Source organism: Loxodonta africana, chromosome 3 (genome assembly GCF_030014295.1).
Source record: "Loxodonta africana isolate mLoxAfr1 chromosome 3, mLoxAfr1.hap2, whole genome shotgun sequence".
NCBI lineage: Eukaryota > Metazoa > Chordata > Mammalia > Proboscidea > Elephantidae > Loxodonta > Loxodonta africana.
This window is the reverse complement of record NC_087344.1, coordinates 40,244,514-40,258,734: the sequence shown is the minus strand read 5'-3', so window position 1 is coordinate 40,258,734 and position 14,221 is coordinate 40,244,514. Positions and strand designations below refer to the sequence as shown.

Genomic DNA, 14,221 nt, shown 5'->3' with positions numbered 1-14,221 from the left:
AAAAAACATTAAAAAAAAGGTGTACTACTTGTAAATCCGACATTATTCTTGATAACCTCAGAGTGGATAAGACTTTGATCTAAACGATGCTCTGAAACACAGCCTGGCAAGGAAAACAGGAAGAAAGAAGGGCAGGGCTAGTTGAAGTGTATGTGAGGGGTTACATCCTCTGGCTGTTTGCCTGCCTGCCCACTGATGGCCCTGGGGCTCTTCCTTAGTGACCTGGACTCCTACAGACATTGGATCAAAGCCCCCATGCCAGCTGAGATGTGTGGTGGGACTTCTGTTTTGGTTTTTCTGTTTGATTCTTCTCTTTACGGTTCTAAAATGTGTCCCAATTTGTTTCTGCAGTGCAAATATGAATCTTCTCATGCTTAGTTATCTCATTTGTCTGTTATTTCAGTATTTTCACCTGTGTGCTGACTATTACGACAAACATGATCTCCAGTGTTGTTATTTATGGCTTGGGTAATGCTTTGGAGACCTGAGTAAGGGAACAGCTGATGGTGCAGCTTTTCTTATTATAAAGACTGTCTCTCATTATAGGACCATGTTTTGCTGCATTCCCACATGGTCTAGTTTGAGGCCTTATTATAAAATTGCCATCAGGAATCCTGAAGCTTTTGCCATTCTGTCTCCCTCTTGCTCTCTGTATGTGTGTGTGTAAATAAATGTTTATCCTATTAATTCTAGGCTTGTCATACCACTACATTCCCTTTTCTTTTTAAGCATTTAAACTGTATTATGGCTTGAGTCTTTTGAAGGTTTGACTGTTTCAAGGACACAAACACACCTACTTCTCACTTGTTGATTGTCTTGTTATCCAACATTTTGCATTTACAACAATAGTGAAAAAATCTGCTATCCAACTATTTTGCGCATTAACGACATATGTCTGGCAGTAACCCTTTCTTGGCCAGTGGGATATACAGCACCCACCTGCGTTTTTGCCTATCAGGTCCAGAGAGATGTATGTGTCCCACATAGTATTTTGTGATCTGATGTGGTCATCCTCCATTTTTGCATAATGCTGATTTTCACATAATGACCTGGTTTCTGGAACCTAACTATGTCGATTAGTGAGGAGTGAACGTGTATCACATACTGCCAGTTTTCACTAGGAACACAACTTGTAAATTAGAATTTCTACTGACATTTAGTGCAAGACCATTCCCTGTTGGGGCTGTCCTGTATGTTGGAGGATATTTAGCAGCATCCCACTAGATGCCAATAGCACCCCATTAATTATGACAACCCACAGTGTCTCCACATGTTGCCAGATGTCTCCTGGGGGGCAAAATTGTCCCTGGTTGAGAACTACTACTCTAAATAGATATAATTAATTAAAGCTACTCACAAACTTGGGAAACCCTGGTGGCGTAGTGGTTAAGAACTGCGGCTGCTAACCAAAAGGTCAGGAGTTTGAATCTACCAGGTGCTCCTTGGAAACTCTATGGGGTGGTTCTACTCTGTCCTGTAGGGTCACTATGAGTCGAAATCAACACTACAGCGATGGGTTTTTTACTCAGAGACTTAATTCACTCTCCTGCACTGTAAAATCTGTTCCTCCTTTGCCTCTTCTGTACGTCTTATGATATATAAGATAACATATGTGCAGTTAGACAGGTTGGAAACCTAGGCACCATTCTTATCTTTGTCTACTCGCTGTCCCTCTCCCTTAGTTAATTCTTTATCTCATTCATTCATTCAGTTAATTTTTATTGAGCATCTAGATATACTCTTGGAGAAATATCCCTGTTCCCGTGGAACAGTTGAGTGGGAGTGGCAGATATTAATCGAGGAAGATATAAATATGTAATTATAAATATTCTGTAATTTTTGAGTAAGTAAATTTTATTATGATTATTTATTATGAAGCTAAGTAGTATGCTATGATTATGTTTTCTTTCTTAAAGAACTACTCCTTGAGTAAATAATTGTCTTTTTAAAAAATTTATCTCCCTGAAGGCAGCCACTTTGAACTCTTAACTGTGACTTAAGATAAAGACAAAACAAAACAAAAGCCCATTGCCGTCGAGTTGATTCCAACTTATGATATTTACCTTTATTTTCTAAATAATATGCTTTTACTGCTTTTTCTTAGTTTATCATTTTTTTCCTTTTTTGTTGTGCTTTAAGTGAAAGTTTGCAAATCAAATCAGTCTCTCATACAAAAACTTACATACACCTTGCTATGTACTCCTAGCTGTTCTCCCCCTAATGAGACAGCACACTCCTTCTCTCCACTCTCTATTCCCCGTGTCTGTTCAGCCAGCTCCTGTCCCCCTCTGCCTTCTCATCTCGCCTCCAGACAGGAGCTGCCCACATAGTCTCATGTGTCAACTTGAGCCAAGAAGGTCACTCCTCACCAGTATCATTTTCTTTCTTATAGTCCAGTCCAATCCCTGTCTGAAGAGTCGGCTTTGGGAATGGTTCTAGTTTATCAACTTTAATCATTATATATTAATCTCCTATCATGATAGAGAGTACTATAGCATTTATATACTTTGTCCTTCTTTAAATAAAGCACTCTGTCCTCCCACTGCTTGGTCTTGGATTTAGAAACATTCGTGGGAAGTGTGCGGCAGAGCAGGGTAATCAGATCCCAGCTGCCTGATTAGAGGATTGAGAAGGAAAACCCCAGGGAATGGAAAGTACTAGGAGCTTGTGGAGAGGGAGGAGCTTGGAAAGTGACCTCATGAAGTTGTTTATGAAATCCCGGGCTAAGTCACAAGCTGCAAATGTTTGAATCGAACCCTAAACAGCATAATAAAGACTTGGAAAACTAAATCATGAGAGAGACTACCACCTAGTCTCTGAGTTGCCAGCTGTGTGGCACGTATGCAGGAGAGATCTGAATAGCATTGCAAGGACTTTGAACATGGAACTGACGTTGAAACCACATCCAGCAGAGGGCTGGGTATAAATTGTGGCCTGAACCCAACTGGGTCGGTTTCTGCTAAGACAAAAATATTAGCATTTCTCCATAGGATTTAACAAGATTCAGAGTCTTGTAACGTAATATTCAAAATGTTCAGAATACAGTCTAAAATTACTTGTCATACCATTTAATTGGTAAAGCAGGAAAATCTCAACTGGTACAGAAAAAGACAAAAGACTGTGAAAATCAATACTGAGATGACACAGATGTTGGAGTTATCAGACAAAGACTTTAAAGCGGCTGTTATAAATATGCTCCAAGAAATAAGGGTGAAACTCTTGAAACAAATGAAAAGGTAGACAGTCTCAGCAAATAAATAGAAAATATAAAGAAGATTGGAAAATTTAGAACTTAAAAATAAAATGACCAAAATAAAAAACTCACTAGGAGGGCTCAATAGGAGAATGGAGATTACAGAAGAAACAGTCTGTGAACTTGAACATAGATCAATAGAAATTATCAGTCTGAACAATGGAAAGAAAAATGATTGGAAAAGAATGAACAGAGCCTCAAGTACCTATGGGACAGTGCCAAAAACGTTAATGCCTGTGTTACTGGAGCCTCAGTAGAGAAAAAAAAAGTATGGTGCAGAAAAAAGTTATTGAAGAAATAATGGCTGAAAGATTTTCAAATTTTGCAAAAAACATAAACCTACAGATCTAAAAATAGTTCAGCGAACCCTGGGTATAAATCCAAAGAGATCGACACCCAGATACATCATAAACTGCTGAAAACTAAAGACAAAGAAAAAAATCTTTAAAGCAGCCAGAGAAAAATGATGCATCCCTTATAGGGAAACAACAATTTGGATTCATCCTCAGAAACAATGGAGGCCAGAGGAGACTGGAACACTTAAGAAGTGCTAACAGGAAGAACTGTGAATCCAAATTTCTGTATTCAGCAAAGATAGCATGCAGGACTGAAGGTGAAATAAAGGTATTCTCAGATGAACTAAAACTAAGAGAATTTATTGACAGCACACATGCCTGAAATAATTGCTAGAGGAATTTGTTCAGATAGAAGCAAAATGATACCAGAAGGAAACTTGGAATACAAGGAATGAAGAAGTAGCAAGAGAAATGGTAAATGTAATAAAGTATTTTCCCCTTGAATTCTTTATGTTCTGTGGTTGAAAATCAATTAGTGCAGTTCAGCGTGTTAGCAGTCTAAAGATCCACAGTCAACGCCCATCAAAGCAGCAATCAGGAAATCAAATGACATACTGCATTGGGCAAATCTGATGCAAAAGACCTCTTTAAAGTGTTATAAAGTGAAGACGTCGCTTTAAGGACTAAGGTGTGCCTGACCCAAGCCATGATATCTTTAGTCCCCTCATATGCATGGGAAAATTGGGCAGTGAATAAAGAATACCAAAGAAGAATTGATGCCTTTGAGTTATGGTGTTGGCAAAGAATATTGAATATATCATGGACTGCCAGAAGAACGAACAAATCTGTCTTGGAGGAAGTGCAGCCAGAATGCTTCTTAGAAGCAAGGGTGGTGAGACTTCATCTCACACACTTTGGGCATGTTATCAGGAGGAACCAGTCCCTGGAGAAGGACATCAAGCCTGGTAAAGTAGAGAGTCAGTGAAAAAGAGGAAGACTCTCAACGAGATAGATTGACACAGTGGCTACAAAAATGGGCTCAAATGTAGCGATGACTGTGAGGATGGTGAAGGATTGGGCAGTGTTTCTGATTTCCGTGAGTTGGAGCAGACTTGATGGCACCTAACAACAACAAACAGCCCAGAAGAAAAACCTCATAATCATATCAATTGATGCATAGAAAGCATTTGGCAAAATTCAACATCCTTTAGGGCAAAAACTCAACAAACTCGGAGTAAGAGGAAACTTCTTCAACATGACCAGGGTTATCTACAAAAACCCTTTAATTAACATCATACTTAATGGTGAAAGGCTGAATGATTTTCCCCTAAGCCAAGGATGTTCACTCTCATCATTCAACATCCTACTCAACATTTATGGAATTGTAGCCAGGACAATAAGGCAAGAGAACAAAATAAAAGACATACAGATTGGGCAGGAAGAAATAAAATTGTCCTATTCGCAGACAACATGATTGTCTATGTAGATAGTCCCAAGGAATCTACAAACAAAATACCTCCTGGAATGAGTAAATGAGTTTAGCGAGATCACAGGATACGAGGTCATATAGAGCAATCAGTCACATTTCTGTATACTAGCAACGAACAATTGGAAAGCAGAAATTAAAAACAATTTTACTTCCAAAGCAAAATATGTATAGGATCTGTGTGCTGACGATTATAAAACAGTTCCTTTCCTGGACGTCATTATTCTCATTGTAGTTAATCTTAGATGAAATCAAAGAAGTCCTAAATAAATGGAAAGACATGTATTTTATGGATTGGAAGACTCAACATAGTCAAAATGTCAGTTCTTTCCAAATTGATCTATATATAGCTTAACACAATTCCAGTCTAAATCCCAGCAGGATTTGTTGTTTTTTTTTTTAATATTTGTAGATATAGACAAGTTGATTCTAAAATTTATATGGAAAAGCAAAGGAATTGGAAGAGCCAAAAACAATTTTGAAAAAGAAAAATAAGTTGGAGGAAGTATACTACACAATTTTAAGACTAACTATAAAGCTATCATAGCCAATACAGAGTGATATTGGTGAAGGGACTGGTGCATAGATTAATGGAACAGAATAGTAAATCACACAAATACGGCAACTGATCTTTGAGGAAGTTGCAAAGGCAATTTAAGGGTGAAAAAATAATCTTTTCAACAAATTGTTCTGAAACAACTGGAAACTCAGAGAAAAAGAACCTTGACCTAAACTTTATACCATATACAGAAATTACCTCAAAATGAATACAGATCTAAATATAAAACCTAATAACGCTTCGTAACTTTTAGAAGAAAACATAGGAGAAGGGTTAGCAAAGACTTTTAAAGACATGACACCAAAAGCATGATTTGTAAGAAGAAGTGTTGATAAATTGGACTTCATCAAAATAAAACCTTTTTTTTTCCTAAGAGGGATACTGTTAAGAGAGTGGAAAGACAAGCTATAGATTGGAAGAAATTATTTACAAGTCACGTATCTGACTGTTAGTTTCCTAGTGCTGAGTGGCTTAAAACAACAGAAATGTATCAGTTCTGGAGGCTAGAAGTCTGAAATCATGGTGTCGACAGGGCAGTGATCTCTCTCTGAAGGCTCTAGGGGAGGAGTCCTTCCTTGCCTTTTCCTAGCTTCTGGTGGTTCTTGGCAATCCTTGGTGTTCCTTTACTTGTAGATGCACCGCTCCAGTCTTTGCCTCTGTCTTCACATGGTCCTCTTCCCTCTGTGCCTGCCTGCCTGTGTCTCTCCTCTTTTATAAGGACACCAGTCACATTGGATTATGGCCCAGGCTACTCCAATATGACCTCCTGTTAACTAATTACATCTGCAAAGACCCTATTTCCAAATAAGGTCACATTCACAGGTACTGGGTGCTAGGACACGAGCATTTTTTTTTTGAGGGACAGAAATCAACTCAGAACACTGGCAAAAGACTTCCCTCCAGGTTATATAAAGAACTCTCCAGACTCATCTGCAGGAAAACAAAAAACCCAGTTAAAAAATGGACAAAAGTCTTGAAGAGACACTTTCCCAAAGGGGATGTATGCATTGTAAATAAGCAAATAAAAAGATACTTAATATCATTAGCCCTTAGGGAAATGGAAATTAAAACCATGAGATACAACCACATACCTATTTGAATGGCTAAAATAAAAAATAGTGTCAATAGCCAAGTGCTGGCAGGGGTGTGGAGAAACTAGAACTGTCATACATTGCTGGTTAGGAATGAAAAATGATACTGTCACTCTGGGAAACAGTTTGGCAGTTGCTTATAAAGTTAAACATACACCTACCTACCAATCCTACTCCTTGGTACTATATTTTTGCGGATAAAGTGCCCACACATATATCGTGCATAGTACACTTAGGAAGATAACGCATGAGGGGCTTGCGTGGTTGGCCAGAAATGTATAATGTGAACATTATTTGCATAAAAATATGGTATTTTATTCTGGAGATGTGAAAACTTAGGTTTACACACAAATCCACATACCACTTTTCACACCAGCCCTAGTTATAATAACAAGGCTGCTGGGTGGTACTAACCTAGAAGTTGGTGGTTTGGACCCACCCTGCCACGTTACAGAAGAAAGGCCTGATGGTCTGCTTCCATAAAGATTACAGCCAAGAAAACCCTATCGAGCGCAGTTGTACTCTGTAACACATGGGGCCGCCCTGAGTCGGAATTGATTTGATGGCAATGTTTTTAAAAATTTATTTATTTATAATCACCCAAATAAAAAACAACCCAAATGTTCCTCAGATGGTCGAATGGATAAACAAATTATGATACATCTGTATAGTGGAACACTACCCAATCACATAAGAGAATAAACTGTTGATGTGTGCAGCAACTTGGTAAATCTCACTGGCGTTGTGTTGAGGGTAAGAAGCCAGCCTCATAAGGTATATATGGTATGACTCCATTTATATGACATTAACCAAAAGAAAAAACGACAGTGAGGGAGAACAGATCAGTTATTGCCAGGGGCTAAGATTGGGGGAGGGTGTGATTATAAAGGCGGCAGCCCAAGGGGATGTTTTGGCGTGATGGACCTGTCCTGTATCCTCCTTGTACTACATACATTGACAGTGTGTTAAAACTCATAGTCAAGTTCATGTAGGTTAATTAATAAAAACCAACATTCAGAGTGGAGACATACCACGACTTCTGCTTGTGGAAGGGCCATGCCATGGTAATATGGCTTTCTGGGATTTTAATTCCACAACAGATTGTCTACCGCTCAGAAAAGATTGTAATCTAAGAACATATGACTTCAGAAGTCCTTGGTTTTCCGTGGACTTTGTCTTAGGTCTGGGAGAATTGCTCCTGGTCAAATTATTCTGACAGAAGAATGCTAATGAAGGAGTGTGCAGGCTACCTTCACTGGGCACCATTGTTCTCACTGTGGTTCATCACAGGTGAAGCAGATGGAGTCGGGGACAGTGCAGTTCCAGTACTCACTTAGCCCAGAAGAACACTTGGACACGTCTCTGGAGCGGGCCAGCAGCACCAAGGCAGAGCGGCGGCAGGCCTCCAAGAAGCCACCCACGTCCCCTTCAAGTAAGTGTTTGCAGAGAGCTCACTTCTCAAGCACACAGCATGACTTCCATCTGTTCCCAAGGAAAGATACTCAGTCCAGTATAGTGATCATCAGACTTGCAGGATAATTGCCACAGATTGCTTTAATTGGAATCAGTTAACTGAGTTTTTGCTTGATATCGAGATGTAGAATTGGCTGCAGGCAGTAAAGGCTGCCAGCAGAGCTCCAGCCCTTGCCCCGTGGGTGGTAACATATTCCACATGCATGTAGGTGGTTAAAGAGCTGTTACTGGTTATTAGTTTCGTATCTGGTTGGCTGGCTGGGGCTCTGCTGTGGCCAGTACCTTGTGTTCAGTGCCTCTGAGTTTATAGCACAAAATCAAACCCGTTGTTGTCGATTCCAACTCATAGCAATCCTACAGGGCAGGGTAGAACTGTCCCATAGGGTTTCCAAGGCTGTAATCTTTTTTTTTTTTAATTAATTTTTATTGCACTTTAAGTGAAAGTTTACAAATCAGGTCAGTCTGTCATACAAAAATTTACATACACCTTGCCATACACTCCTAATTGCTCTTCCTCCAATGAGACAGCACAGTTCTTCCCCCACTCTCTCTACTCGTGTTCATTTGGGTAGCTTCTGGCCCTCTCTGCCCTCTCATCCCCCCTTCAGACAGAAGATGCCAACATAGTCTCATGTGTGCACTTGATCCAAGAAACTTGTTCATCACCAGTATTATTTTCCATCCCCTTTTTTTATTCCAGTCCAATTCCTGTATAAAGAGTTGGCTTTTAGATTGGTTCCTATTTTTGGGTAACAGAAGGTCTGGGGACCATGGCCTCTGGGGACTCTCCAGTCCGAGTCTGACCATTAAGTCTGATCTTTTTACAAGAATTTGGGGTCTGCATCCCACTGCTCTCCTGCTCCCTCAGGGTTTCTCTGTTGTGTTCCCTGTCAGGGCAGCCATCGGTTGTGGCTGGGTACCATCTAGTTCTTCTGGTTGTAATCTTTATGGAAGCAGATGCCGCTTCTGTGGGAGGTCGGGGAGATGATACTTGTCCCTGGTGACAAGTCCAAGGGGACACCAGACAAGGCATGGAATGACATTTTGAGGTGCCACAAATATGAAAGGCGCCCGACTGAGGCAGCCAGACAAGAAGGGGAAGGTGTTTCTCCTGACGGTTGCCACTATCAACATCTATCCATCTTGAAATTGGGGGGGAGGTGCAACTTAGACATTGCCCCTGGGAGCTGGTTATCCTTGCTACGCCCCTGCTGCTGTATGTTTTCCCTTGGAGCGGCTGGTGGATTCACACTGCTACCTTTTAGTTACCAGCCTAGTGCTTAACCACCGCACCACCAGGGTTCCTTAGTTTATACGTAAGGACTGCCAAAACCGGTGTCCTGGTTGAGAATTCCATCTATCGAGAAGGAAAGAGTGGATGTTAAAAGGGAGTGTTTGAGAAGTTCACCCTGATTTAGTATTGAGCCTTTGGCTCTGGGCTTCTGGAGATTTAGCCAGCTGAAAGAATGTCCTAGAAGCCCTAGATCACAGGCGGTTACACTCTTCTGTCTCCAGATTCCAGACAGAAAGGTAGGGAATGAACCAACATGTAAGCCTGTTGAGAGGAGCTTAGTATTTACCCATCCTTCCGATAGCTTTCCTCTGTGGGATAATATGCAGATTTCCAGGAAAGGCTTTTCTTTTTTTTTGGCCAGTTTTTCTTGCTGGGGTTCCTGAGTGCTAGTGTAAAGGCATTAGTAATTCTGTAATTTGGGAATGGTTTTTTCTGAGTTGAGATTCATTTATGGAAACTGGCCTTTTCAAATTTAATTTTCCAAGTGGTGGGAACAGAATGCTTGTTTCTTGGGCCTGGAGCTTGCTGTGCTGGACTTCATGATTGTCCAGGATTTTCTGATGTACCTAAGACTATTCAGGTAGCAAGACTTAATAGTTGACTGCTTTGTGACAAACCACGTCACTAAGTATTTTCATTCTTTTCAAAAAGATAGTCCATTTGATGGTTTTGTTCTTTCAGTTTTTGAATATTGTGCTTACTAGATTGTTGAGAATTGCTGATTAACACCAATGTGTACATTTAATAGTCACATCTTCTATAAGTGGTATTGAAATGTACCCCTTGTACTTGAGATACTGCCAGAATATCTGCTAGAATCCCTCGCAGTGGTGGGTGGTAGGCATGCATTTTCTGTCAGAGTCAGTTTAGAATAAATTTCCAAATGTATTTGATAAAGCTGGAAGCATAGGAGATATAGAATACATAGTTTAAAAATACTAAGCAAAGGGTCAGATTTATTTCTAACCTACCCCCTGCTTTAAATCTAGTGTCTTTCCCTCTTTGACATATATTCACAGTTACATTTTAAAAATGAAACAGAATTTTTAGACATTCTTTTTTCCTACGCAAAAATGTTTAGATGAGAACTTACCAAGTATTTCAATTACGAACTAGTTATGTTTGAAGGACTTATATTTAAGTTAATTATAAACTATGATGAGAGGGTGGGATTATTTGATTTTTTGGGTCTGGATGAATTGTGGATGTTGTCTGTGGCCCTTTGGCTTTACTTTCCCAGTTGCTTTGACTGTTTTCATGCAGACATTTGAAGATTTTAAAACTTGTTTGGTGCTGCCTGCATTTATGTCCGGAATTGTCCTTTAACTAGTTGCATGCTTGGGGTTCACTGAGCTTCTTGAATCTCTGGGTTTATAGTTTTCATCACATGTGAAAGATTGTTGGCCATTATTTCTTCAAATATTTTTCCTCTGTTGCTTTCTCCCCTTTGCTTTGGGGGTCCCAATTATACATATGTTAAGCTGCTAGAAGTTGTTGTTCCACAGCTCACTGATATTTTGTTCACTGTTTTTTTGGTAGTGTTTTTTTCTCTCTGTTTCATTTTTGATACTTTATATTGCTATGGCTTCAAGTTCAGTAATCATTTTTTTCTGCAATGTCTAATATGCTGTTAATCTCATCCAGTATATTTTTCATCTCAGATATTATAATTTTCATCTCTAAAAGTTTGGGTATTTTAAAAAATATCTTCTGTTTCTACTTAACATATTCCATCTTTCCTCTAGCTTTTTGAACATATGAAATGCAGTAATATTTATTTTAATATTCTTGTCTACTAATTCTAACATCTTTGTCAGTTCTGGATTAGTTTTGGTCAATTGATTTTTCTCCTTATTTGGGTTGTATTTTTCTGCTCCTTTGCTTGCCTCGTAATTTTTGAGTGGATGCCAGACATTGTGAATTTTATCTTATTGGGTCCTGGATATTTTTGTAATTGGTAAGTATTCTTGAGTCTTGGGAACAGTTTGGTGCTTTTTGTCTCACTTTTAAGATTTGTTAGATGGGGCCAGATCAGCAGTTGCTCAGTAAGGTGACAGGACCCTTCAGAGTACTATACTCAGTGCCCTCTGAATTATGAGGTTTCCCAGTCTGGCTGATGGGAACAGGGGCACTCTGTTTTTAAAAAATTTTATTGTGCTTTAGGTGAAAGTTTACAAATCAAGTTGGACTCTCATACAAAAATTTATAAACACCTTGCTATATACTCCTGATTGCTCTCCGCCTAATGAGACAGCACACTCCTTCCCTCCTCTCTTTCTTTTAGTGTCCATTTGGCTAGCCTCTGACCCTCTGTACCCTTTCATCTCCCCTTCAGACAGGAGATGCCAACATAGTCTCATGTGTCTACTTGATCCAAGAAGCTCATTCTTCACCAGTATCATTGTCTATCCCACAGTCTAGTCTAATCCCTGTCTGAAGAGTTAGCTTTAGGAATGGTTCCTGTCTTGGGCTAACAGAAGGTCTGGGGACCGTGACCTCTGGGGTCCTTCGAGTCTCAGTCAGGCAATTAAAGTCTGGTCTTTTTATGAGAATTTGGGGTTTGCATCCCACTGCTCTTCTGCTCCCTCAGGGGTTCTTTGTTATGTTCCCTGTCAGGGCAGTCATCGGTTGTAGCTGGGCACCATCTAGTTCTTCTGGTCTCAGGCTGATGTAGTCTCTGGTTTATGTAGCCCTTTCTGTCTCTTGGGCTCATAATTACTCTGTGTCTTTGGTGTTCTTCATTCTCCTTTGCTCTAGGTGGGTTGAGACCAGTTGATGCATCTTAGATGGCTGCTTGCTAGCGTTTAAGACCCCAGACGCCACTCTCCAAAGTGGGATGCAGAATGTTTTCTTAATAGATTTTATTATGGCAATTGACTTAGATGTCCCCTGAAACCATGGTCCCCAAACTCCGCCCCTGCTACGCCAGCCTTTGAAGCATTCAGTTTATTCAGGAAACTTCTTTTGCTTTTGGTTTAGTCCAGTTGTGCTGACCTCTTTTGTATTCTGTGTTGTCTTTCCCTTCACCTAAAATAGTTCTTATCGACTATCTAATTAGTGAAGGCCCCCTTTCCCCCCTCCCTTCCTCCCCTCTCTTGTAAACAGGGGCACTATTTTAGGCCCTTTGTGAATACTGGGTACTGCTCCCTTTAACCCATTCAAATGTTTTTTCCCCCTGGCCTTAGGTAGTTTTCTGATCATTGTTGTTGCTGTTAGGTGCCATTGAGTCGATTCTGACTCATAGCAACCCTGTGTACAGCAGAACAGAATACTGTCTGGTCCTGCACTGTCTTTGCAATCATTATTATGTTTGAGCCCATTGTTGCAGCGAGTGTGTCCGTCCATCTCATTGAGAGTCTTCCTCTTTTTCGCTGACCTACTTTACCAAGCGTGATGTCCTTCCCCAAAGACTGGTCCCTGCTAACATAACATGTCTAAAGTACATGAGACTAAGTCTTGTCATCCTTGCTTCTAATGAGCATTCTGGCAGTACTTCTTCCAAGACAGATTTGTTTGTTCTTCTGGAGTCCATGGTATATTCGGTATTCAAAGGCATCAATTCATCTTCAGTGTTCCTTATTCATTGACCAGCTTTCACATGCATATGGGGCGGTTGAAAACACCATAACTTGGATCAGGCGTGCCTTAGTCCTTAAAATGACACCTTTGCTTTTTAACACTTTAAAGAGATCTTTTGCAGCAGATTTGCCCAGTGCAATGGGTCGTTCGATTTCTTGAATGCTGCTTTCATGGGCGTTGATTTTGAATCCAAGTAAAATGAAATCTTTTACAACTTCAATATTTTCTCCGTTTACCATGATGTTGCTTATTGGTCCAGTTGAGAGGTCATTACTGATCATTGCTTTCTGGTCATTACTCTGCTGAATTCTAGAGTGGGCTCCTCCGCAAATGTCCAGACTTCTCTCTCTGTGCAGCTCATTCTGTCTAGTACTCTGTCCTGAAAACTCTAGCTTCCTTGGACTCTCTGGACTCTCAGCTTGGTCTTTTCAAATTAGGAAGCCCACTGTGTACTGTCTGGGCTCTCCCTCCCTGTGTTGTGACCTGCAGACTCACTCAGTGTGGTCAGCGGGGGTAATCCGGGGTCTCATCTTTTTTTTCCTGTCTTCCAGGATCACTGTCCTTTGTTGCCTGAAGTCCAGTATCTTGAAAACTGTGGTTTTATATATTTTGTCTATTTTTAAAATTTGTTTCAAATAGGAGGGTAAATCCGATCACTGTTAGTTTATTTTGGCAAGTAGTGGAAGTCTTCAATTACTTTTAATAGGCTTATAGGCTTTTGTGGAAACCCTGGTGGTGTAGTGGTTAAGAGCTATAGCTGCTAACCAAAAGGTCAGCAGTTCGAATCCACCAGATGCTCCTTGGAAACCCTATGGAGCAGCTCTGCTTTGTCCTACAGGTTCGCTATGAGCTGGAATTGATTTGATGGCAATGGGGTTTGGTTTTTTTTGTTTAATAGGCTTTTGAGGAGCCCTGGTGGCACAGTGATTAAGAGCTTGGCTGCTAACCAAAGTTAGAATCCACCAGCTGCTCCTTGGAAACTTCGTGGGGCAGTTCTGTTTTGTCCTATAGGGTCACTATGAGTTGGAAGCAACTCGATGGCAGTGGGTTTGGTTTTGAAATCATCCACTACCAGGAATGATAGCCCCAGTGGTTTTGAAACTTTTCCTAGCTGCTGCTTTGTGCTGTTGTGATGCATTAACCAGGCCATGATTTTGAAGTTGTCAGCTCAAGCTCTGTTCTCTGCCTGG

General features: G+C 40.4%; 1 protein-coding gene across 13 annotated transcripts in view; it reads left to right on the top strand.

Moving 5' to 3' along the window:
- NPHP4 (nephrocystin 4) overlaps window positions 1-14,221 on the top strand; it is a 142,539-nt gene that overhangs the window by 66,792 nt on the left and 61,526 nt on the right. For all 13 annotated transcript variants that reach the window (XR_010321275.1, XR_010321274.1, XR_010321276.1 and 10 more), the window contains one exon: window positions 7,976-8,117. Coding sequence is in view for 8 of the 13 variants with exons in the window: in XM_064281146.1 (XP_064137216.1) it covers window positions 7,976-8,117 (142 nt within the window). In the remaining 5 variants the exon portion in view is untranslated. The remainder of the gene's footprint in view (window positions 1-7,975; window positions 8,118-14,221) is intronic.